This window comes from Anabas testudineus, chromosome 9, assembly GCF_900324465.2.
Source record: "Anabas testudineus chromosome 9, fAnaTes1.2, whole genome shotgun sequence".
Classification (NCBI taxonomy): Eukaryota; Metazoa; Chordata; class Actinopteri; order Anabantiformes; family Anabantidae; genus Anabas; species Anabas testudineus.
This window is the reverse complement of record NC_046618.1, coordinates 5,993,007-6,020,044: the sequence shown is the minus strand read 5'-3', so window position 1 is coordinate 6,020,044 and position 27,038 is coordinate 5,993,007. Positions and strand designations below refer to the sequence as shown.

The following is a 27,038-nucleotide window of genomic DNA, read 5'->3' as shown; positions in this document are numbered from 1 at the left end:
CTGCCAGTCTCTACTAGTTCCTCTCCATTTGTCCCTACCCTCCATCAGCTTTATGAAGGCTGACTGCTACCTTCCCCTCTGAGGCTGTTTCATCTGCATCTGTTACCCCCCGCTAGCCCTAAGTGAATGTCTCCCCCACCCCTCTGTTTCACACTATTGTGCCAGCCCCTACCAAGCTGTCTGCTGGGATCTACTGACACCAGCACCGGTCATCCACGATCAACAACCTGCTCCGATTGTACGTCAGTCTTTTCATTTTAAAGCCATAGGACCACCTGGGGGGTACTTAAGACATATGTCATGCACTTAACCACAACCATCAACGGCATTTACGGACACTGAGTTCAGGTCGATGTGGAGCTCTTTGCTGGATCATTATCAGAGCAATTAAAAGGCCCAAATTACCCACTGATGTAGAGCTATGCAGATTAAACCCAGTGGAGCTGTGTGTGTGTGTTTGTGTGTCGAGGGAATTTTACTAAGTGCTCACTCTCTTGTTACTCCTGCTGAGTAAGAGAGGAGGACATCCAAAGTTAGAGAATACGTCAATACACAACAAAGACAGTCACTTGCAGATGGAGACCCGGCGGTGGCTGCACCCAGTGACAATAATGTAATAGCTCTGAACATGTTTGGTAGTTGTAAGAAGAATGTAGTATACATTATTTACTGCATGTCACAGTGAAAATACAAAATGTTTATAAAGGACAAAATAAATCATTAACTTCAGCATCTGTGCATCATTTAACAGGGAAAGTGATTTAGGTAAGAGACGGAGTTAGCTGTGTCGATTCCACTGAAAAGGATAAATATGATGACAAACCCTTTTAAAATAAACCTTTTCTAAGGTACAATATCAGCTAAACTATACCACTCTCAAATGACTGTAGTCACAGTCATATCTTGTTGATAAATTGAACTGAAGCTTCATATCCAAAGTGCTGTAAATGTGGGGAGTCACTGTTTTCTACCGGTTAGTTCTGCATCCTCTGTGCAAACGTGTATGAATGTAAAATATTATGTAATAACAATACACAATGGGATTTTATCTGTGCTGCTGACTTCTGGGAGACAGCATCTTTTCTCAGAATTTGAACTTCATCACTGTGACGTTCTCGCCCAGCAGCTCAGATATGTCTTTTCTTACCCTCATTAAAACGAGTAAATGAGCTGTGCGCATCCCACGACTGCGAGAGTCTGAGGTTGGACATATTGACTCAAGAAGCCTCCAAGATAATGAATCACACTAAATAAAACCCAAAAGCCAGAATAGTTCCTGAAGGATGACCTCCTCTCCAACTTCTACCCCCCCACCCCCTCCCCCTCAGACTTTACAGCAGTCATTAGCAGCTCATATCCAACCAGGGTGGAGGTGATGGGCCTAGCCTGTGTTTTTCAGTTGTGAAAAGGAGCCAACAGCCCCCCATTTTCATGCTTTTTAAGGCTCATTGAAATGGAGAACGAGAGTCGTGCAGCGCTTTATGATGCCGGTGGGTAAACCTCAGCAGGTGAGCCGGAGTCACAGTAACACTATGTCTTTAATGCATGCTGGGCCTGTCGAAACTACAGAGTGCTCCTCATTAGATCAACAAAGAGGAAATACAAACAAACGCCACCAAAGGATGTGCTGCTTATCCGAGGTGGCCAGTTACAAAGCATGCAGATGTCCATTCACAGGACAAAAACACGGGCAGTAAACCTGCTGTATGCAGAACATAGACAGGACGAACAGTCCCACAATTACAGATTGGCTCAAACAAAAGTGCAAATTATAAAGATTTTGATTATATAATTATAATTATAAAGATTCTGCAGCCTTATTTGTATGTGAGTATTGTAGTGTATGTGAATGTAATGAGTGATAGAAAAGTGAATCATCTATGTTCAAATACATTATTAATGCCAGCAGCATAGGCTGAAAGTTAGTTGTAAAATCATTGATTTCAATCACAAAGTTGTTCATGTTGGTTTTCACTCCTGCTCTATGTCAGTATGAATGAATCTGATTAAAGACAGAAATAAAAAGTAGACGTATTTATAAACACAACAGATACAGAATCACGTAACTTTAAGAATTTGGGTTTTTATTTTCAGATCACACCACAAGTTGAAGATAGACATTAATTGCACACCTAGGTTTTATTCTTTCATCTTCTTCTTTTTTACAAAAATAATATTTACACTTGAAGATGAGATGAAATACAAAATAAATAGACAATTATTAAAACAATCAGTCAGCATGACGTAGTACACTTAAAGTCATCATAACTGGAGTCTGATTCCTCCCAGTCTGAACAGGAGAAGAAAGCGACAGGCGGCTCCTTGCTTCTTCTCATCTTTAGTTTTTTCTTCTTATGTTCTGGTTGCAGGCCTCTGGTCCTGAGCCTCTCCCGGACATGCATTCTCATAGCTGTGAGTACGGGGTCGACATTCTGGCAAGATGAAGCAGCAGCACGAGTAAAAGTCACTCTTAGTCAGCGGACGCAGACGATCCCTTCACCAGCACGAGTAAGGGAACAGTGGGTACTGGCTCCACTCGGCCACGTTGCCATGGTGATAGCTGTGGTGCACAGCTTGCGTGGTGTAGTCAGTGGTCAGGTGGTGAGGAGGGGGATACTGAGTCGGAGCAGGGCCACTCCACTGGCCCAGAGGCTGCTCGGCGCTGTAGGGGCTGTAGATGTGGTGGCCTATAACCCCTGGCTTGCTGGTCTGCGCCATGGTCATGTTGAGGACCCCTGTGTAGTCCTGAGGGCCGGGGAGATGCTGGGGGCCGCATGCGGAAGGGCCAATCTCATGCGTGCGGCTCTTAGAGGACTCGTCTGGAACAGTTGCCACATCGGGGACTCTGGACTCAAAGCTGCTGCGTCCTGATCCACCGTTGCTGCTCCCGATGCTGGAAGAGGGGGAGGGAGACTTTCCATACTCGTGGAACCTGCAGAGTAAAAGGAGAAGCTCAGCGTTCTGTGTTTCACATTAACATTAAGCTCATTATTATTTACACATATATATAAAATCAATATTCACCTGTAGGGTTGGTAGGAAGCTGGAGTAGGAACAAGCTGCTCTGAGCTGTACATGTCCCTGGTTTCTGCCCCAGCGGGAGATTCAGTCCTCCCACCGTGCTCCCTCTCAGCAGCCCAAGGGGAGTAGCGCTCATCTTTGACAGCATCAACCTCTTTGCTTTTGGGCAGGTCTCCTTCCTCTCCATCATAACCGTCAAAAGATGACTGGCAGAAATCTGAGAAAAGGCAAATCACCAGATCAGCCGATGCTCGGAGCACAAAGATGTCGAAACGCCATCAGAAGTAAGAGTCATGAGTGCGTACCTGGTGGACTGTCCTCCTCCGAGTCCCTGTTCAGTATGTCTGACATCTTTGGTCGCTTCTCAGCACCGGCTGGGCTCTTGTTTGCACGTCTGTGGAGGAACATCATAGTCATTCAAATAATACTCCATGCACTAATTCCCTGTGTTTGACGGCAGGAGTGTTGCTGGAAAATCTTTTAAATGAGAAAACAAAAAACTCTTTGACCCGGTCACCAATGTCTGGATCCAAGTGGTGAGACACTCACCTTTTTTTATTAGTGCCTTCATCCCGGAAACCTTTTGCAAACGGGTTGTGGTTGATCTTTAGTTTTGTGATCTGTAGGAGAGAGGGACATCTGTTCAGTTAAAATCTCAGTCGTGTGTGGTGAGGTCAGCGGAGGTTTGTGCTGCTTAAGACACTGACCTTGGTGTTCTGGTACGCAGTGACTGCTGTGAAGGAAGTCTCAGGGAAGGTGAAGGTCTGGAAAACACTCCAGCGGACACTGAACAAGTCGTCTGCCTGAACAATGTGGAAGCGTGGGTGATAGCGATGCATTGAGTGCAAAATGATCTGCAGAAAGGAGAAGAGAGCGATTAGTTGCTGGGTCCAGTTAGTCAACTAAAGACTTCAACTACCTTCCATCCCAAAAATGCAGTTGCTGTTATTAAAGATAGGAGTTCTCGTTTTGAATGCTGGTACTCACATGGCCATGCTGGTCCAGTGTATTGTTAGTGAGCTTGAGCTTGAGGAAGGAGACGGACTGCTTCATCCAGTGGCTCCCCGGGGCTGGAGAGTCGGGGTGGAGATAGGTCCTGCAGGGAGGCTGAGGCTCAGCTTTTCCTGCCACCTCCCATTTCTCTTTATTCCACTGTAAGAAGGAGACAGATAGTGAGTCACTGTGTCATAGGGAAAGGTGATTTACAGATAACTCCTTTCCCACAGTGTGAGAAGAGGACGATAGAGTGGAGAGTGACGGCTGGCTGGTACCACCCACAGAGATAGGGGGTAGTACAGTGGACTCCCAGCAGGGGATAGAAAAACAGGAAGAGATAGCAGCCTTTGATGTACAATGTCAGCAGAGGGTGGGTGACAAACAGGGGGTGTCTTGTCTGGAGATATGTGGTAACCACTAAGTAAGACTGAAGAGGGAAAGTGTCTCAAAACAAAACACTGTTTTCTTACCTTATACCTGAAACCATCCTCAGGCACCATGTCAACCAGTAAAATGTACTTAGCACACGGAATAAGTCCAGATAGGTTAACTTTACAGTGTGGAAACATCCTCCTGAAAAACACAGAGCGGAACACGTGAGCGAACACGGTTACAGGAAGATCTTTCCTTATATTTCACATTAAAATCTATTCCTCATCTGTTGTGTTACCTTCCCGGTTTGGTGATGATCATCTCCGTTCCTATTTCATGGAAAGTCTTCCAGAGTTCAGGGTCCTCCAGAGTCATCCTGATGTTGCCCTGTAGATATGCATCTGGTCCAGCAGCCATGGAGGAGGGAGGAGGGCCGCTGAAGTTTGGCTTCAAGTCTACACATAAAAAAGAAGAATCATAGCAAGTTTTAGTGATGAACAATCAGTGGTTGGACAAAATATGAGATACAGTTTGATTCCTTACCTCTGATGGACTGCATTGTTCAGGTTCAGGAGCAGCAAGCTTGAAAAGGCTCATGCACTGAGGGTAAATAGACAATCCAGGTTTCAGTGAAATCCAAACGTGTCTTCAGTTCTGATCTCCTGCCTCATGTGGAAAAAAAGTGGAGAACTCCGTGGTTCAGGAAGTCAAAGGGTTGGTCAGTCTTGCTGCAGGCAGGAGACTCTGAGATCATGGGTCCTGCTGGATGCCGTGACCATGACTTTTAAGGGGAGCCCTGGAGTGGGTGGGGTCAGAGGAGCCATTCCCAGACTTTGAAGTGGCACAATGATGAGTCAGTGTCCTGCTGTGATTGGAGGGTGCTGGAAATCAAAGAGACTTAACAGAGCCTTGATACCGTCCCCACAGGAAGGGGGACTGAGGAAATGCATCTTTATTAACTGCTAAGAGACTTTAAAACAAATATGGACGGACTTCCCTGCTGCAGATCAGGCCTCACAGCGGCACCAGGACCTGTGTAAATATCCTTCACACGGACACAACCACACACAAAAATGTCATTTAGTGTGTTTGCACAATGTGGTAAATACCCAATTACATCTATTTGACACAAATGGGAAAACTGTAGCAGAAGGTATATTTAAATAAATATTTAAATGTTCCGCTGTGGCTCGTGTGTGCACCTGAATAGTAAAAGTATTTCCTCTTGAAATAATGTCAAAGTTGAAACATTATTCCCAGACTTACAATGTTCAACATGTAGGCCTGGAAGTGCAATAAAATGATCAACGCTTAAAGTTTGAAATGTGCACATGATCACTTTTATGCTTTTCCACGTCCTCTGCTTTCTCCATGCAGAGAGAAATGACACAGTAGGTGGGAATCTGTGTAAACCCATAATGGTGTGATAATAACAAGCACTATTTCTGCAGGTAACTTTTACCTGGGGGCATCCTGTGAAGCATGTAGGGCTGCATGCAGAGGGGATGGTGGGGTTGGGTGAGCGGTTGTGTATTGGGGGTGTCTAGACAGGCCCGTGCTCTGATAGATAATCTCATTAGGCTAGTTTCCCTTGAAGGAGCGAGTTTCTGCATGTGGATAAAGCCCTGTGTGTAGGCAGGCAATTAACAGACAGTTAGCACCACAGGCCCAAGTCAGCCTTGAATGGGGCAGGAGGGGTCAGAGAATAAAGACCTGCCACAACAACCTGGCCGTCCTGCCACCATCCACATCCAGGCAAAATCCACGGGTGTCACTATTCATGGGGTCGTCTCCACCTGTAGCGTACCATGTTACCACAGGCAGAAAACAAACGCTAAGCACTGCAGGCATTAGCATAGAGGAAAGGAATCAAACCACAGATCTCCCTTGTGTTTCCAGTGAGCTGAACATTTGAATTGAGGCGACTCTCACGTCTCATTCAGCCTCTTTTTTCTAGCATGGACACACCACTTCCACCACTTCCACTCACATTTCTCTCACTGTATTCTCATGTCTGCGTGCTGCATACAATACCCTTCTGTAAGCGCCGCGCCGACACCCACGCACAAAGGAATCTTTTGCTTTTGTGTAATTGTATGGGGAACAAATCTGCAGCCGGAACCACATACAGTGCATCGTGTAGGATTTTAAAAGCAGCGTTTGCCACACTCTTTAAGAATCAGGCGTTAAGTGATCATAAAGAGATGTTTAGCACTAGAAAGCCTTCTGTGTGAAAATATTGACCGGCTTCTTTAAGACAGTGGTGCCGGGTCGATATAGAATAAAGAGCATAACAACTTCGTGGCTGTAAGGATGCACTTAAAGATGCAAAGAGCTCAGTCCTGTCATTTCATTGTGCTAAATGCCCTGGTGCACCTCTGCCCCCTCTGTGAAACGTGGTGGCACAACATTGGCCTTGAGCTAGTGTCACGTGTTTTTATCCACCTTATGTGAAACCACTTGTTGTCGAGGAGTTATTAATCACAGGTTCAGTGTGGCTCTCCTCACTTGGCACTTAGCCAGCTCCCCGAGGGCCTGCATGGGGATCCCCCTTGAACTCTTTCCCGGGGGTGGAGAGGAACGGGACGCCTCGAGAAATGAGGAGACTGCGATGATGAATTCTCTGCAGGTCACTTCAGATCTAGCAGCAGAGCGAGCGTGTGCGTCAGTGTCAGAGACGAGGTGTACATTTCAGCAGGGCCAGCGTCAATTCCATTACGCAGTGCATCTGGAGGTGACACGTGTGACTGGTAAAGGAGCGATGCCTCATCTAACAGCCTGGGGGCGATTTGGACTTGATGACACATCAGGGAGATCATCTGGAGAAGAAGGGGGTGAAAAACCCTGGTGGATTTGTAGGAAGTACACAATAAATGTAGCTGCTGATGAATATTTGGCTAGAACGAAGCAGGATTGTGCAGCAGAGTCCGCACAACCTCAGGCCTGGTATCACTGTGGCTTTCCTCTCTGCATCTAGTCCCAGATCACCTTCAGCCGTGGCGATCCACCTCCCAGGTGTCAGCCTTTGGCCATTTGCCTTAACTGCACAGATCCCCTTGTGCTCATCAGTTAACAGCTGCCAATATACAGCCAGGGCCCGGGGATCAGACGGCTCTCTAGCAGCCCAATAAAGAGCCCCTGGAGTGGACTGACGAGAAATCTCACACCTTTCGCTCACATTAGCCATGCAGCATGCCCTTTTGATGCTTAATTGGCCACTTTGAGGGGTTTGTAGAGATAGCAGCCCCATGGCTGGAAACAACATGATGTCACTGGAGCCGGAGCAATCTCATGTGGCAGGAGAAATGCCTTTAACTTGATAACAGCCTCATTATGATTTGACTTTATCTGTTTGAGCTGCTGTGCTGTGAGGTGTACATATAGAGAAAGGGACATCACATCATGTCATCATGTAGTGAGGCCGGTCTAAAGAGTCAGATTTTATTACATATAGGCCAATTCTCTATTTCCTGTATGGCTTGCAGATATTAGAATATCTTACCTTATGTGCCCTGACTCAAATGCAGAGTGAGCCTGGTCTCACGTGCGGCGAGCAGGGGCCGGCAGAGCTCACATTTGGTCCACCACATAAGAAAACAAACCTCACATCGAGCTTGCCTGGCAAAGGGGGCAAATGACAACTTCACAGCACTTCATAAGAAACTCCTGGAAGTTGCTAATGAAGACTAATGACTTCCCTCGTGTCGAAGACTTCACACCAGCGTGTACGAGCCCTTTGACCACAAAGTCAGTGTGGTCAGCCGGGTGGTCTGCCAGCTACTGGAGATGCAGAGAGCTTTCGCTGAGATATTGTTTTAGGTTTTAAAAAAATTTCACACTGAAATTAAAAGTCTTTATTAACACAAAAAAATAACTGAGTCATTGTTGTTTCATCCTGACAGAAGGGGCTCATTTATTGTTTGTTTTATTAGCAGCCGATCCAAAATGATAGGGTTAAACAGGACTCTTTTACTGAGCGCTGAGCTAATGATGACATTTATATAACAGGGTTTCACGGGCCACACATGCCTCAACTTGAAAGATTGTGTAGTTATGTCCATGGAGACAAAATAATTGCTGTATATTTTAGTGATTAACCATCATCTTCCTTGCAGAAGACTCCATTACTTTGTTTGTCTGAAGACGAGATGAAGCTAAAATGTGGTTTCGGCAGTTTTACAGTCATTTACTCATTTGGCAGACGCCTTTATCCGAATGTGTAAATATGATTTTAACCCCCATAACATACAGTGCATTAAGAAGGAGGTCTTTCAATGGCCAGTGTTAACAGGAGGAACGATTGCATTAAGAATAAACAGTTTGACCGTACACACTGTGCATGAGCACCTGAATTATTACGGCAGAATTAAAAATTTGTGAAACTATCCTTTAATGTAAAACAAGGATTTATGGCTTATAGTAAAAAGTTTTCATCTGAAACATCTCGTTTGAGAGAAAGTCAATACTCATATTCATAGTTTGTAGCTGTAGCCCGTGTTCATAGTTTTGTGTTACTGCGTTGCTCCAGGACTCTTTTTAAAATTCATTGTAGATTTGACAGTTGTGTGGTTATATGAAGGAAAAGTAAACCGTTATACACGTTATACACGTTGACCTTCATGTTGCAGGAGCGGTGGTAGATACATAGACATACTCCCATCTTTTACTTGAGTGAAGTACCAATACCACTGTGTAAAGGTCCTACTTTTAAAATTTTACTTGTGAAATACGCAAAAACACACCAAAATGTACTTAAAGTACAGAAAGTAATAGTATTCATTATGCAGAACATACCATTTATTACATATATCAGTAAAAAAAAGTAAAATCTACTTAAAATGTCAAGTGAAGGAACTCAGCAGGAAAAATAGTCCCGGTCAGTATGAACTGTTTTTATGTAGATATTACTGAGGCTTTAATGTCCCTTAATGTGCTTTTTACTGCTGTCGTTAAGGCAGCACTAACTCAGCTTTGCAAAAACGTATTGTGCAGAAAAGGCTTCAATTTATTTAGCCCAAGAAATGTTTTCAACCCATGAACAAATATTTAACCGTGAACTAAATAAAATGGGAGGACAAAGAGTTTTCACTGGACAGGAAGCGAACAGACATTTGTTTGCCAGGAACTGGAACACTCAGATAAATGAGGCAAAAGGTGGGTAAGACGCTTCTCACTGAAATGTAGTGTAGTACAAGTGGAAAACTGCATTACATTCAATTAAGCAACTCAAGAACAAGTCCCTCAAAAACCCAATGTCCACTGAGGGAAAAGAAAAGAAATGAATCAAAAACAAAAGTGAATTGTAAGCGTAGAAATTCTCATTGCATTCAAGTTATGTGGATACTGCACACAAATCTTTTTATTCTACTTTAAGACTGAAGTTTTGGAGTTTTTGAAACATGAATATTATGTATATGTAGTAAACTATGCAGTGTCTGCTCATGCATTTACTTTCTTGATTAGAGTAAACTATTGCCTGTGGTATTGAGCTACAAATGCTTGTTACAGCCAGTGGTGCTGATCTGCAGGCCTGAGCTCTCTGAAAACAAAAGCTCTGTAGTACCTGATACAAAGACCCCATTTTATGCACATTTGAATGATTTTAAAGTAACACACGGAACAAATGTGTTTCTCAAATATATTTTTGGTTTGACATCTATAATGCATTCAGTCCAGACATAGAACAGTTCTCCTCCAGCAGCCTGAGCCAGGAGGACTGGGCTGAGCTCCAGCCTTAAACCTGGTCTCCTCTTTAGCTATGTCAGAATAGAACAATAGAAAACTATCTTACATCCAAAAAAATGAAATCAAATACATAACATTTTTAATCAAGGGTGATAGTTTACAATTATTAATTTGAATCCTTTTTAAAAATGATTTTTTAGACAGCTTTCAAGAAACATAATCAGTAAATATCTTTCTTTTTGTAGAAAACAATCTGTAAAAAACATTCTGTTGTCTTCCTCTGAGTTGAGCTAGAATTGTGACAAATTTACCAAAATGGTTTCAATGGCAAGGCATCTGTATTAGAAAGTCAGTACGCATTTCAATTCCACTCAAGTCAGGAAAGATCACATCAAGTGTCTGCTAACGGTGAGTCGTTTCCTGAGCTGATGTGAATTGAAGCAACCCTCACCTTAAAGTTTACACTCTCACACATGCACGCGCTTCTCTGGCCTGATACCTGACTCGTTAAAGCCAAACATACTGGAAAGATATTTGGATTGTGATATGTACAAAAGCTAATTTCTAATTCATGAAAACGTCTTTCCATATCATTCAGATCAGTGCTGGTGTCAGGACGTCTTCCTGGTAAGAACTGTTCCTCTTAGCTACAAATGCACACGAGAGAAAAGTAAAATGTACATACAGGACAAAACTTTACAACAAGTACAGAGAGTACAAAAATAGCACAAAGTTAAGTGCCAACTGAAAAACGTCCCAAATGTTAAGTGTAAACATTTCCAATCTGCTACAGGTTGTGAGGCTGTGTGGCCCTTTAACTCCACAGACGAACCCCGAATGCAGCTGATTGTCCTCATTTCACCTTTGTGTCCGCTGAAATAGATCATGTATCAATGTGTCTTGCAGATAGAAATCTCATGCTCAAAGGAAATGACTGAAGTGGAGGAGCGTCGGTCCAGACTGAGGCACCTCAGATTGGTGAGTTCTCAAAAAGATATAGCTGCAGCTTTGATTTAGTTAGCATAAAACATAAACAAACAAACGGACAATGCATAAGCGTGTGACTGGATGGTTTTAAAGGCCCAGAGTCTTTCATGCCAGATTCAGCGTACAGTTGGGTGCAGGAGAGCTCAACAAGCTGATGTGTGATATGCATAAATGGCACATTACAGACATGCTGCGAGACTAAAGCCGCCGTCGTCTGTCCTGTACACCACTACTGCTGACAAGTGTGATGCAGTGACACGACAGGCGAAGACTATACTGCATCCTGTTGGGAGTGCTTTTTGTAATGCACATGAGGGCACAATAGCATCAACAAAGACAGCTGCTGTGACATATACCATTATTATTTTTGTTTGTTTTTAAAGACAGGGACACAGGGTTTGGCAGTCAGCCCAGGTTGTGTTTAAGAGTTCGGTTTCAGCATGCTCACGAGGCGTTTAGAAACTCAGATGTCCATGTAATCGTCCTCCTCGTCTGACTCGCTCTCCAGAGAAGACTCTTGGCTGGACGTCTCCTGCACCTCCAACACTGGCTGGCTCAAAGTGTCCTTTTTGACTGTGGCTGCAGACTGAGATGACAGGATGACGTTCTGTTCAGGAGCAGACAGCAGGGGTCACTGTTAGGTGCTGAACTAGACCACAGCTTATACAGTTACATGCATTCTTATGTGCATACGTGAGCATAAAGTTTTCTCCATACCTTCAGTCTTTGTTTGGTTTCCTCTGAGATGCTGCCTTTTGGGGAAAGAAGTGTGGGTGTCGGAGGTGTTACTGTGATTTCTGGTGGGAACTTGGTAACTATGGAAGGAATGAAAAGCTTTGGCATGTTGGGTGGGACGCGGGAGCGGATTCGGCTGGGGTCTGGAAGCTTTGACTGCTCATTGCTGGCATACTGCTGCTGGTCTGAGAGAGAAAAGAGAAAAAAAAAAAATTCAGAACATTTTCAAGACACATGAACTGTCAATATCAACTCATGTCTCCTGCTCTGAGCTTTTTCTGTCACACTGAGTCAAAGGTTCTTACCTGGGCAAGGTTGTGCGGTGCTACATGTGGCAGTTTCCTCCTGGAACCAGCCTGCTGCTGATTCTTGCCCTTGCGATACAGTGGCGAGTTTCATCTGCTGACAAAGGTGCGACTCCTGCTGTCTATACGAAAGCCCCTCTGAGGGCTCCTCTCGCTCCTCTGTGTACAGAAGAAAAGAAAATCAGCAACAATTTCGTGGTAAAACTATAGTACTGCACTACAGTATGAATATTTAGCATCTTTTCTGTATATTTAATTATTTGCAATAACACATTTAAAGCTCTAATCTGTCTTCTTGCCAACAAAGAGACCTGTAGAAACTATCTTAATTAGCTTTTATGAGAAATAAACTGGTAGCACTGATTATTAGTTGACTTTGGTGTTAGCGTTAGTTACTGATCATGGAAAAACACCAGGAATGACATGAAACCCGAGCTCGAGCACTTTGATGCATCTTCTGTTAGATTCCTGGTATTGTTGGCAACAAAAAACACAGCAGTATTTACACAATTTTGACTTGCTTAAGAAGAGGCTATTTCTGCTTGAGTCAAGACATTGAGGTAAGACATGCAAATATAAGTCTGTAAATGTTTAGGTGTGTGTAGTCAGATAATATACTGACAAGTTCAGAAATCATTTTCCATTTCATGTGAATCATTCAACAGACAACTTTTTGTAATGACTGCATGTGAGCCAACTGCAAGAAGTCCCCCTGTAGCTCAGATACAAATTAAAACAAAAATCATCCAATACCCTCCACTCATGTTTCCTTGGTAACCATTACATAACACACTGCAACGGTGTTGCTTGATACTAACCCACGTGTGCGTGCATGAATATGTGTACACACACTTCCTTTTGCATGCGTCTGCACAGACTTCAAAGGTCATCAAACTTTGATGACTTCAGGAAATTTCAAATGATTCACGTAGACTGACACACAGGCACTCAACAGACATTTTATTACCACCAATAATAAACGTAATCACCGTCTACACATTGAAACAATACTTTAAATAAAAGCGCCAGCCAAATAACTAAATGTAAATGAAAATGCAGTACAATGTGATCTTCTCGGTGTCGGATAATAATATAAAGCAGGTTTCAGCCTGTCATGTGACCTTCAGTAAGTCTAGCTGAATTTACCACAGCATGGATAACACAAATGTTAAGTTGGCAACACTGAATTTGAGCTTTGGCAAGTCTGAAGCTGCCTGATGCATTTCCAATGAATACCAACATTGCAGAGATTCCTGTTTGAAAGCTAATTAATTAATAAAAGGTTTTGCACTTTTTTGGAGGCAGATTGTTCCCTCACTTATCTTGATTTTGTTTAAAATGTCAACAACAAAAACTGCTCCCCAGAAGCCACTACATACACTATATTTGATCACTATAGTTAGATTTGTGTTTTGAGTTTTGTTGTACAACAGCCTTTAGATTAACCGATCTTGTCAGGAGCACATATACATATAAATTTATGAATTGATTGATTAATGAAATTTATTCCTCTGAGAGAGGATGAATGTTGTCTAGACATTAAGACAGAGCAAACATTACATTACATGAATAAAACTTCTATCCAAAGGTTATGTAACAAGTATGAATTAGCTTTAACAAAAACTACTGATAATTGGGCAGGAAATATAAAATTGTAATATAGTGTGTCTATATAAACTTTTTAGTGGTGGTTCGACCCACATGGGATTTCAATGGCTGATGCTGACGGTGAGAAGGCAGAGAGGCAGGCAGATGTATAATGCTGTTTTTTTCCCTTTTTTGCATCAGATCAAAGACAACATAATAATTAATAATTACAGCTGAGACACACGTATGCTGAATGTACATTAGCATTTAGTCCATTTTGAAAATATGTGAATTATTCTAAGTACTTTAAAAATAAAAAGAGTTTCAGAAACACAGATGACCTACACTCTATACTGTCCCTGAACGCCTCCCAGGCTCTGCTGCTGTGAGGAATGGTCGCACATGCTAAGTGGTAAACTCCTGTGCATGGCAAACCGGTTTAACACAAACTTTATGTTGTAACAAATATCCCTTTAATCCCAGAAGAATGGTTGTTACAACATACAGTTTTAAACTGGTGAAGTCTCAGCTCACCTGGGCTCCCACTGTTCTCCTGCCTGCTGTTCGCTCCACCCTCGGTCACACAGAGGAGAGGGTGCAGCATTAACACCAGAACTATATTTATGGATCTGCTAATCTCACTCACTTCACTTTTCAAGTGTTAATAAAATGCATCCCTTACACTGGTTCACCCAAATATTTTTTCACATTGTTAAGCTGTAATTTTCAGTCATGAATGTGCATGAAAATCTTGCAGATGTGGGCTGCAGATGTGTCTGCAGAGAGTTTTGATTAACCAGCAGCCATGAGCGCAGCCATTAGCCAATGGCATTAATTAGAAATGTTAAAGATCAGCCTGATTAATCGGCCAACCAATCAATTGGTCGACTACTTCTTAGTTATGTGTGTCAATATGTAACATAAGTTAGAGTTTTGTTTCCATAGAAATGAACATCATTTAGTTACATGGTTTGAGAAGCCATTAAATAGGAAATTATTTTTAGTCATAGATCTCACAAGCAACAACAGTTTTAAGATTAGTATCTGCAACATATCTTCACATATCTAGGAGGTGAAATTAAGCTAAAGTTTTAGAAAACGTCAGTAAAAACCCATTAGCATCAGCTAAAAATGGGCAGACTGGAACTGAGCCATCTGACAGTAATGAAAAATAGGTCGCTTCACCAATAAGAGGATCTTCAGTGTCTCCAAATGCAGTTTACTGCCCTCTGATGGCTCCACTGGCCTCATGCACAAATTAGATGAGGATAAATATTGTAAATACAAATCAAATCTACTAAATATAAAGAACGCGTCCAATTATTAATACAATACATAGACCTCTACATATATATCACTGGACAGGTCAAGCTGATATTTTGTTTTTCCTTTTCAGGCCATTTAGAATATCAGGGGTTCGGGTTGAAGACACTGTGTGTTTGAATAACAACTCTAGATATTTAATATAAGATAAACAGCATATTTATCCACTAGAATAGTCATCAGGGAGGATTAGTGATGAGTCTGCCAAACCCCTCCACAAGCTCATGTAAGCAGAAAAAGAGCCACAATCTGGAGGACACTGATTTCTAGAACTAAACAGACAGAGCCCAGTCTGCTGTTATGTAACAGATCTGTGGAAGCCCACAGGTGTCCCCTGCTGGTCACTTATCATTTTACAATCTCAAACTAAACTGATATTTACAAAGCCTCAGCCCAACAACAGCAGAATCTTAACAAAAATAGCATTTTATTTCTCCAAAAGCTTCAGAGCATCAAAATGTTTGCTAACATGCATATATATTTCACTGTGGTGAGGGGTGGTGTGAGTGTGAGGCCACTGTACCTGTGTGTGGTAGGAAGGCCATGGCTGCAGCAGGGTGGCTAGCTGCTCTCCTGTGCTGTGGCTGATCGTGGAAGCTCGAGGCTTGAGGTCTGGGCAGCTTGCTCAGTGGCTCGTACACCACTTTGGATTGGCTGTCGGGGGTGGACAGCGGGTGGCAGGCGGAATGACTGAGCAGGACGGGCGTTGGTAGGGAGGCGGGGAAGAAGATGTCTCGGTGCTCCTTGGTGTACTTAGGTGTAGTTGGGGTATCGCCTGCAGACTGTTTGAGAGAGAAGAAAAGTGATGGTAGTGAGGAGGTGTGACTGACCTTGGAGATCCATCTGCAGCACTAACTCTCCACTGCTCAGGCAGATTTCTGCAATCTGCACATCCTCCTCCCTGGAGACATTCACGTTTGGCAGACGCTTTTATCCAAATCGACTTACAAGTGAGGAACAAGGTACAAGGCAAAGTCAGGGTAAGCATAGGGAGGTCTTGCTTAAGGACCCCTACTGAAGGTAGACCTCAACTGGAATCCAAACTCCAGTCTCCTGCACGGAAGGTGGCAAAGTTACCACTGCACTATCCAGCAGCTAGTGAACCACTGTCGATACCACTGAACCTTTCGAATAACCCACATCAGCAATATTAGTAAATTAGCGAGTAGCACTCTTTACCACACTACATCCCTTTGAGACACTTTCCTGGGTGTCCTTTAGAGGACCACTTATAAACACAAGAGCTGCACAAACAACCTGTGACAACAGCCAGCCTGCTCTCACAGCCACTGTCATGACAACACAGAGGAGCACAGTTAAAGACATGAAAACACCTTCTCTAGTGTTCTACTGTAAATGGATAAAAAATAGCCTTTATAAGCCTTTAAAACTAGTCCTTCAGTGTTATGTATGAGTAGAAATGATGAGAGCTGATGAAAAAAAAATATTTTTATATTCAGTGCAGGGCTACATAAAATTGTGCTGTCCAAAATATATAGACAAAATCTAAATATTGCTATTATTGCAACAGAAATTGCTTCTATGTTAAAGGTAAATTTGACAGATATACATACATACATACATATGTTCGCCTAAGACAATTTGGCAATAACAGAGCTCGTACAATTTTTCTCACGCTCTCTGCTGAGAGCCGAAGTCAAATTTTGCTTTGAATCAGAGCTGTGCATGATGACGCTCCCCACGGAATTCACACAGCAGAGCACAGGCAAATAAAATAAACAGAGTAGCCTTCCAAAAACCTTAAACAGCAACAGACCCTTCAGCCGAACACACAGCGGCAGAGCGGCTTCAAGCATGCACCGACTCAAAAGCCAGCTTTGATGATTCATATCTCATGAATTAAACAATGCCAACAAAGACACCAACAAGTCAGCTGGACCATGCGCATTAGGAAAACTGTACCTGAGAAAATTGCAGCACATAGCATGCAGCCGGTCTGTAGGTTCCTCGAATGTTTGCCGTGTTGTATGAGTGGGCTGCTTCCTGCCAAACAATGTGAACTGAAAGACGGTTCTTTGCAATTATCGAGATTGGGCTTTAAATCAGATTAGAGCAGCTGTAGATGTCATGTACAGGTTTGGTTGTCTTTCCAACACAACTGAAAGGCTGTTCAACCGAACATTTTAATTAAATTGCCTGGCCAAATTGGACTGACACTGGAGAGCTTTTGAGAAGCAAACGTCCGTATTCTTAAAAAAAAAAAAAACCTTAATATTCTTCGGAGTCTGCTGCTATTCAGACGGGGGAGAGGCAGTGTTCTAATCAAGTGTCTCAAAAAGCTGCACAATCACCTCAAGTAGAGGAGAGCAAGATTATGAGAGTATATCAGATATTCTCTACATGCCAAAGGCCACAGGTTATTTAGCATCGTCATGCTCTCCTCTTGATAGGCGTCAGATGGAGGGAGAAAACAATACACCGATTATCCAGCTCAGCACTTTATAGACAGATAACACTCTGAGCTCGTGGAGGCTTGAACGAATGTGACAATCTGTAAGAAGGAGGCAAGAATCTTTCACGAGTTGAGAACTGCACAGTGCCTACTCATATTTCCCACGACATGCAAGTGCATCCAAATGCAAACCACGACATGAGCCGGTGGCACACTAATTGCACATAAACAGCAGTTAGATTTGACTGCAAAGTGAGCTTGTATGCAGATGCAGCACTAGCACATACAGGATAATTAACCTAATGTGTACATCTGACAATAACAATAATAATCATGTGTGCCTGCCAGAAGTCAAGGGACTTGTATGTGTTTGGTTAAAACTTCACATATGATATTTAGTCACCAAAAGTGTTATCTTAATGAAACCTCTTAATGAAGTTTTCAAATATAAACAATTGTCCATTTAGATGAAATTTGAAGTTGTTGTTCCTAAAATGTTACTGGCATCAAAACTTCACTGCTATTTATCATGGAATTAAATTACATTATGATTGTAAGGAAAATTTGCTAATTTGTATTTTTGCATGTAAGTTAAGTACAACTAAACACATCTGATGCAGACATGGAACAGATAATATAGACACACACAGACACACACACCACCACAAAACTGATTTCACACAGTTGTTTCAATAACATAAGACATCTGTGCCTCATCTGCACCATTATTTCCATGCTGTCGTTTATGAGTGTAAATTAGACAAACAAGTGAAATGATAAATCGAACAAAGAACAGAAAGAGTCATGCGGAAAATGAGATGATACGATCAGTGAACAAGGAAAGCAGATTTGTTTTGCCCACGGCTACTTCTCATGAGCCTGAGGTTTTGGGGAACATCACCGTGACAACAGGATGTGGGCAGAGAGACCCTTGATGACTGTGTGTGGGCAGGAGGAGGAATGTGAGGAAAGGGGAGTCACCGACACAGGATGAGGCAGAGCAACTATTGATTCAATGAGGAACACGAGTACTAAAGATGAAGCTGAATTCATCAGATTTATTACAATTAGGCATTTATTTTATGCATTTGGATACGTCCTTTTGGATAATTCGCTTTGTCTTTTAATTACTTTGCAATTTGTGCGAATTAGAAACCTTCATAGCAATACTCAGTTGAAACTGCTGACAAGTTTAGCAACTATTGAGTGAAGATAAAGGGACAACAGAGAGTATTCACACCACGCTTTGGGCTATATTTAGTATTGGCAGACTGAAGCAGGATAGACTTGACGTCTGGGAATTACCAAATTACTCATCAGTTTGGCACATTTTACTACAGATTCTGCATGTTTCTTCCCCACATATAACACAAACGACAGGCCATGGCTATGTGTACAGCATCATGACAACTCCAATAATTTTAGCTTGCCTGCTAAGGCATCAGTTTCCCATGCTGGAGACCAGACTGTAATTAATCCTGACTGTATCAATTCCCACTTGCTTCATCTAATCAGAAATTATCGGTTTGATTTGACCTTTATCTTTTAAAATGAACTATTATTAATTATTTCATTGTGCTAACAGAATGTTTAGAGGCTACAAAACTAAGTGACTAAAATATTGGTGCTGTATAATAAAGATATTTTCAGTGATGCCTCAAATCATGAAAGCTTGACTAAGACCTTTCTCAATACATGAAGGATAATGACAGTATTTGGCATTAACTTATAAAACAGGGAGAGACAGAATGAATTTAGGTCTCTAAATGGAAGGAAGAGAAAGTGCAGAGGTAGCGAGAAGCTGGCAGATGAGCATGCCGAGATACATTGTTTTACCTGTCTTTGGGCAGAAGTGGCCAATTGTATCTGGCAGAACTTCACAGCTTGGTCCAAGGCTACATCCTCATCAACCTGACAAGAGAACAGACAGAACAAAGACATTAAGTCAGAGTAACATATCTTCATATGCTTATGATTATATTCCTCTGTGTGAAATTTTTTCACACATCTCTTTCTCCACGGTGAAATTTCTTCATGCATCACTGGATCACTGGATTCTGCAAATGCAACATGCATACATGCAAGTCACCTGTGCAGATATCATGGTAATTGTTCGGTGTCTCTACTGTACATTAATTCCAAACAAACCAACAAATTAATTTGGTTATGTATCACAGCCGGCAGGATGTTCTCAGAGTTTCTTCCCCTTATCACAGCACCAGTGAAGAAAGGTTCACGTTAAGGCCCAGTTTGGCTAGTGGATGTGTGGGAGTCAGTGAGCTAAGCTACAGCACAATATTGTACACTTAGTGGTAATCGGGTTTGCACAGCTGTAGAAGTTCAGGGAACCCCAAAGGGAAGGATTAAATTGCAGCTTCATTCCAGTTTTCAAATTATGCAAGTTGTTAAATGGACTGAGTTAAGCTCCAGTGCATTGCAGAGCCCAGCCTTTTACTTTCAATTCATGTCTACCTCCCTGCTAACCTTCCCTGTCATTCCACACACTGTTCCCAGTGATGACTTGTCAATATCACATAATGATTCCTGCAAGAGTGAGGCAAATTTAAACCAGAAATCACTTACATTTCTCTATAAATAAAATCATGTAATTATTGTGAAAGGGCATACTGTAATGCATGATATTGTGCAATTAAATCACCTTTTAACACCGTTTGATTTGTCCTGTTATTATAAAAATTTATCTGATTGACTATCAGACAGCAGACAGAGGAGCCTAAGGGAAGGTTTGGAGGGCCAACATGGCTTTTCAGAGATTGCTACACAGCCATTAACAGACAGTGTTTGATAACAGCTGAGAGCTGTCATATGATGCAATGATCTGGGTGGTGAAACGTGGAGGGACTGCTAACATGAGCGTCTTTTTGAGCCAAACTAAGAAGACTTTATGTTTTACTTGTCAAGTTGTAAATATGTTGATGGCAGGAGAGGTGTTTGTTTAGAATGCACAATTTAGTAAGTTATAGAATATTTAACAGTAAGATGAAAGAAAGCAAAATAAGAAAAATATGACTGAAACATGCAAGTACTGACAAAACAAAAATCTAAATGATGCAAGGCACAGGTTTAAAAAACTATAGTGCACATCTGTGCAATGCAACAGACCATGAAACCACAAAACATCTGCAGTTTGTGCAAGTAGGTGCAACATCAGAAAATGTTTCTGGAAAATGTCCAGGCATATTAACTGCATAACTCATGTGGTGGCAGGAAACATGCAGTAGATGGTTCTGGCTACTTTCATTATGTGGGTGTGACCAAGACAACCGTTTGTTGCCTCTTGAAGACCACAGGAAAGAAAATCTTCTGAAGTTAGTCTATCCTCTCAGATTTCTTCTCTCTCCACCTCTACTGTCCCTCTCCTACTGTCCTCCCACTTGAGCTGCAGATCTCAGCATTAAACAGCCAATGACATGGCACCTTCAGTAGCACCAGCATTGATCTGCAGCTCAATATAGCTTTATGAGGGGATGTGGGCTGTTTTGCAACTACATCATCTATGCCACAGAAAGCACTGAAGCTGGACTAACTTTCAACAAATGCGGATCATTTCTAGATACAAACATACTAGTAGTTAAACTAATCCACCGTGGCTCCCTGTGGCTATTTCATCAAAAATAAAAAATTTAAAAAAATTAAATTAAATTAAAAAAACACCACCCACCCACTTCATCCTAAAAACACCCGGTAAGACTACATTTAGATTCAGCTACCTGTTCAGTAGGAGTAATAGCAGAAAGACCAAAGCAGCGGAAGTTGAATTTGGGTTACTTAGAGTAAAAACACAACCGCACTTTATGAGCTGGCTGCTGCAGTGTTTGAAAACTGAAAGAGGGGAAGTCCCTATTCTACAGGGGGTGTTGTTTTACTAACTCAGTTAAAAGAGGGGTTTCCCAACCCCATTTTATTTTAAGAGAGCCCATATTAAGAAAATATGACTTTGCAAAATAACAAAAATGTAGCAGTTTATACTAGTACTGGTATTTGTTCGTGCACAGAGGAGGTGTGTGGTTTTGAAGAGGTTTACCTGTTTTATGAGCATGTAAGTCTCTGACATGATCTTCTCAATGCGTCCCAGGTCGTAGGTCATAACTTTCTGGCCTTGTTGCCACACTCTGTAGGCATCAAGCAATAACGTTTTTCCAGACTCCACATCCTCTAGAAGCTTCCTTTTCCGGCTTGGCCTTTGTAACAAACCCTGATCAGAGACTTTTGGTGCTGAAGCTTGGAGCTGCTGCTGCCTGGAACTGATACTCAGCTCCTCTAGAGATAGCTCTGGTGTCCGGTTGCTGTCAGTCACTTTCTGCTGGGGATCTACTACACTCACGGAGGTCTCAGCCTCCGTTCGGTTGCCCTGAGAATCTGTGGTGGTGGATGGCTTCCTCCAGTGGCCAGTGTCCAGCTCCATGGGCTCCTCTAACCCTGCTTTGTGACTCTCACTTCCACCAGTCTCAACTTTCCCAGGGTAGCTCTCTTGAACCTTACTCCCTTTATCTGTGGATGGCGGTGGTGGAGAAAGTTGCACTTGGGAGGCTTCCCTGGGTTCTGTGTCAATGACACAGGCTCCTTCTGTGAGCCCAGGCTTCTTAGGCTGTACATGTTTGCTGTCCTCTGAACCGGGCCTGCTGGATGTGTCTGTTGTAGTCATCTCCCCCATGGAGGGTGCAGGCACTTTGGGAAGCTGCTCAGACACCTGGGAAATGAAAGGAAAAAAAAGAAAAACAGAACCTGTCAAAACATTAAGTGGGTGCATGCCAGATGTCTAAAACACTAAAGGGCTCTCAGCTCTTAGTGTGCTTACAGAGAGGTGAGTTGTGTTTCCTTACCCCAGTAAGACTGTTTAGATTGTCCTCCAGGACTTTTACAGTTAGGAAAAATGCTTTCTTGGCCAAAACCTGGCGATCAACATCCCGTAAATACTTCCTACATGTAAGAGAAAGAGACAGGAGGATAAATGTTTTAGACCAAATACATTACACATAACAGAAAGAGTGATATCATATGAAGCTGGTTCTTACTTTCCCTGGTCAGGGGTTCTCTGCAGCATAAAAGAGACTTTCAGCAGAGTATCGTGATCCTTAAGATGAGACAGCACCTCCAGCAAGAGGACAATGGATCGGTTCATATGAGATGCAAAACTACCTGGACGATCAATCTCATCTACCGGAATACGCCAGATGCCCTGGAGATGACAAAGAGAGAGGGAGAAAAACAAGAGAAGCAAAAAATAAAATAAAATTAAAGTTTGTTGTGGACAAAGAATATAATATATAAGCAGGAACTTCTTTTCTAACTGAACGTGGTGCAGTTAGAAAATATTATTCAAATTGGGCAAGATGGCCATTTGGTGTCTAGGAGGAGTCACATGTAGTTGGACAACAAACCAACAGGATCATTTGCAAATTTTGGAAAGTTTGTTTTTATATGTGCTCTCTGCTGCTACTCTAAGTTTTCAAAGGCCTATGGAGTGCATGACACCACAGAGGGAAATGGAAAAACTGAAAGCAATGGAACTAGAGGAGAAAGCAAGAGGAATTAATGTGAGCTACAAACATGGCATTCAAACGAGAAAGCTCTAATGAGGGAATGGAAAGGCTGCAGGAGAGATCTTGCGAACAGGCTGCCCGTATAGGAAGTGGGGAGGGAGGGATGGGAGGGCTTTCTCTGTGGGCACACATGCTAGGCAGCCTCATTAGTGTTCAGCTCTGTCCAAGCAATGCCACAGACCAGCATACTGGCTGCCAACAAACACAGTCCTCTTTTGCAGAAATTGAGATGAGGTGTTTTTTGATGGACAAATCCTCCTTTACAGTGAGCACATGTCCTCTCAGCAGGTGAAACGAGGCAAGGCTCTGCACGCCAGTGCTACTGACGTGAGTGCAGATGGTGGCCTAGGCTGTGTCCAGTCATAAAATGGCACAAAGTAGAGCTATGGCCTCAGAAAATGTGCGAGACAAAACAAAGATGACCATTTAAGAAGTGAACAAAACAAATGAGATGGCTCTATCAGCTGCTGAAGGCACTGCTGGGGACTGATGCTCCTAACAGACAACCCTGATTGTCAGATGACATTTTCAAAGCTATTGAGTAGGAACAAAGCAAAAAGCAAAACAAAAAAGGACAAAAAAATAATAATTTCTGAGGAATATCAGCCTGCTCACTAAAGAAATTGACAAATCTGGCCACCAAGTGTAATATGAAAATGTGTCCTACAAAAATATGCAATTTGCATCCTAAGTTCATGGGGGACACCATTATTCTTTGTGGGCATTTCCTAAGATTTTCATATAAATATATTTATAGAACAGACTGTTCATGAATCAATTCAATTATGATGTTACAGGACTCAAGGATCACTGGTGAAATAATCCCAAGTCACAGCCAGTGTTGCTGAAGAACAACCACAAGACACTAATGCCTATGTGAACATGAGAAGATTTATTATTATCTGATGCAATCAGGCAAGGCCGGGAAAGGTTTTAACCTTTCAATGCACAGATTACCAAAAGTCCCCATACAGGGGCAGGAAAAGTATGATGAGGGGGTGGGCTTCACATTTCTAATGGAGGAGAGTTGTTCTTCATCTGAGAAGCAGTCACCACAGTAAATCTGTTTAGGGAGAGCAGAGCCATGGCTTTATACAGATTATGCTGTAGCACAACAGCTAAAGCAGATTTGTAAGACTTTAACCGCAATGATTTTAAGCATTTTTTCCCTCTTTTTATGGGAGAAAATGTTGAACACTGCTTCATATCTGGACTGACAGCTTTGGCACAGATGTGGCCAATACACCAAGAAGGAATCAAGCAGAGAGTGAGAACAACTAAACAACTGGATGAAAATAAATACATGACAAGGAAATATATGGGCACACACCGAATATGATCTTTCCTTAAGCCATTTTCAGATTCAAGAATTTCTTCTTTTGGCAGAGGATGACAAGAAACAAAATAGGCAGTGTATCTGACACATCATAAAGTAATGCTAACCTATAAGCACCACAAACTGCTGAAGGAAAAAAGATCACGGGATGAAGAACATGGCACCGTGCAAATGTAACAAATGTCCACCTACTTAACTGTTGGCTGTCAGTTGAGCACCACTTTAAAAAATAACAATACATTGACCTGGTGTCTTTTTACTCTGTCTACTGAAGGCATAGGAACAAAACAACACCAATGTTAAAACTTTTTAACGGCGGGAAAGCGTTAATGTGTCTTGTAGTAACCAGCTAGTATTGCACATTGGTCACAACCATTATTGTACAAGTGGAAACAAACAAACAAACAAACAAACAATCAAGATGGCAGGGTACCTGTTAATGTTACCAGCATTTGGCAGGTGGGAGGTGTAATTTTACATCTCTTTCTACATTTCACACATTTGTTTTTTGTGACATTCAAAAATTAGAACGAGAACAAAGACTGCCAGGAAGACTAATAAAGGCATTTTCTTTTGAAGTTCTGTACCACTATCAATAAGTACAAATGATAAAATAGACCCCACTCTAAGTATAACTAACGCCAATTTTCAAAATGACAGAAACTTTTTATATAAAAAGTCAGAAAGTCGGGATGAAAGAGAGAAAGAGACTCACCATCACCAAAGAAAGCTAATCCGAGGTGCCTGCGTTAGTATTCTTTTGGAGAGTTTCCTGCTGGCGGCAGCGGCAGCAGCACCAGCAGCCCAGGCAGCGCCTCCACTCTGAAAGAGGCTCACGCTCAGAGAGCAAGGGGTGGGCTGCATTTGGGTGCTAGGGCAGCAAAAGCTGCAGACAGAAGAGGGAATTACAGCTGCACACGATGGAACAGGAAGAAGAGGAGAATGGCAGCTGCCTTGGCAGGAAGAGAAACAACGCTGGAGTCAGGGCCTATAAGCTCAGTATGCCTGAGAGGAGCTGACTCGTTCTTCTCCTGCTTTCAAACCCTGCCATCTCAAAACAAAAACACCCACGCACTCTATCTCTGTTCTCCCCTGACCCCAGCCTGCTGGAGTTCTCCCCCCCCCTCCTTCCTTGCTTTCTCCCGCACTATGCACAGTGCACAGCCAATCCTAGTAGGTCCCTGCCAGCCAATCAGAAGCAAGATGAGAAACTCCCGCCCATTTGAGCACACCCACATAATACACACACAAACAGAGGAGTGAGAGAGACAGAGTAATGAGGAAACAGAATGAGTGCAACAGAGAAAGTAGATGAGTAGAGCGATTAAGAATCAGGGGGAGGGGGAGAGCATGATCACCCTGAAGAAGGAGCAACAAGAAAAGAACAAGAGAATATGAACCGGCTGAAAACTGAACTCAGTGTACATCAATGTACTGGGACGCTTAAATAAGATGACACAAGCAGAGAAAAACACCCACTAAACATAAGAGAAAAAAAATCAGTTTGCATAAGTGAAGTTTCAGAGAAAACACGGGCTGCAGAACTGTGGTGCCTGAACACATAAGATTGTTACACACAATACACTGACAACATCCCTCACCTTCTTCCTTTTCTCCCTCTCAACTCAGGTCGTGTCTCTTCAGTTGGCCACCATAAACATGCTAAAGCAAACACACCTTGTTTTTCCTGCTTCCTGTTGTGTGAGTAAGGGAAAAACTGCTGAAAAACATCAAGCTCAACCGAACACAGAGCAGAAAAAGGAAATGGAAAACACACTGGCAACCAGATTTTAACCCTCCAACATGCAAATGAAAATATCAACTTCTACAAAATGTATTCATTGGACCAATACTCCTCCCCTAAGAGAAAAAAAAAACAAAACAAAACAAGGTTTTCCTGAGTGGAGCTCCACCTACAGCACACTGCACAGCTGAACACACAAATGTTTGAGTCATACATCCAACTGAGACAAGTAATGCAAGTGTAAGATTTACCCAGAAGACTATCACAACCTAATACAACAGGACACTAAAGCCTACCTATGAGGAAAGTTACATCCAAGCAGTCGAATCAAACATGAAATCTTGTTCTGAATAGACAGGATTTGTTCAAAACATGTTCTCTGTTAAGTTACAAGACCAAGATGGATTTATGTTGGAAATGTAGCAACAAGGACAGCCATTTTCTCTGGAGCTTTGTACAGAGTGTGTGGGTGAGTGGGTGGAAGAATATGTAAGCAAGACTATGTGTGTGGTGTGCTGTGTGTAGGGAGGAGGCGCCACCGTGCCTGAGTGAACACACGGGGACTGCACACGATCACTCAACAGTAGTCCTGAGCAGCTTGAGAGCCTGGCATTAAGACAAGATTATAACCGATATCATTCGATACAGCTGCAATATTATGTTACAAGGGTCAGGAATAACTATGCTAAATAATGCCATCACAATGATTTGTCCACAATAATGACAGTATCACAACACTGTGAATTTGAATAGTTTACATGATCCATGTTATATCTGTGGACTTCAAAACAAAGATAAGCTAACAATACTAATAATATAGCAGAGTAATCTTTAAGCTAAATAGTAAGTGAAACAGTGGGAGCAAGAGCTGTCTTCACATGCACACTGGAGTATAAACATATACGGCGTCATTTAAGAAGTCAAAGAGCCATAAAGTGGAAAAATGAAAGAGTCCAAATTTCTGTTTGAG

At 42.3% G+C, this 27,038-nt stretch overlaps 2 protein-coding genes across 5 annotated transcripts in view; both read right to left on the bottom strand.

The window, feature by feature from the left end:
- Positions 1 to 2,496: 2,496 nt before the first annotated feature.
- tbx16 (T-box transcription factor 16) lies at positions 2,497 to 4,948 on the bottom strand. The gene is made up of 9 exons (XM_026343805.1): positions 4,933 to 4,948; positions 4,688 to 4,844; positions 4,488 to 4,590; positions 4,009 to 4,173; positions 3,729 to 3,875; positions 3,571 to 3,641; positions 3,327 to 3,415; positions 3,025 to 3,238; positions 2,497 to 2,932 (listed from the first exon to the last, which is right to left on the bottom strand). Exons 1-9 carry the CDS (start codon positions 4,946 to 4,948, stop codon positions 2,497 to 2,499), a joined length of 1,398 nt encoding a protein of 465 aa, XP_026199590.1.
- Positions 4,949 to 10,013: 5,065 nt separating this feature from the next.
- cabin1 (calcineurin binding protein 1) overlaps positions 10,014 to 27,038 on the bottom strand; it is a 36,720-nt gene continuing 19,695 nt past the window's right edge. For all 4 annotated transcript variants that reach the window (XM_026344329.1, XM_026344330.1, XM_026344331.1 and 1 more), the window contains 8 exons: positions 22,461 to 22,624; positions 22,269 to 22,365; positions 21,470 to 22,135; positions 19,261 to 19,335; positions 15,535 to 15,793; positions 12,102 to 12,260; positions 11,779 to 11,981; positions 10,014 to 11,668 (listed from right to left, as the gene is read on the bottom strand). In XM_026344329.1, the coding sequence (XP_026200114.1) occupies positions 11,525 to 11,668; positions 11,779 to 11,981; positions 12,102 to 12,260; positions 15,535 to 15,793; positions 19,261 to 19,335; positions 21,470 to 22,135; positions 22,269 to 22,365; positions 22,461 to 22,624 (1,767 nt within the window). In that variant the 3' untranslated portion in view covers positions 10,014 to 11,524. The remainder of the gene's footprint in view (positions 11,669 to 11,778; positions 11,982 to 12,101; positions 12,261 to 15,534; positions 15,794 to 19,260; positions 19,336 to 21,469; positions 22,136 to 22,268; positions 22,366 to 22,460; positions 22,625 to 27,038) is intronic.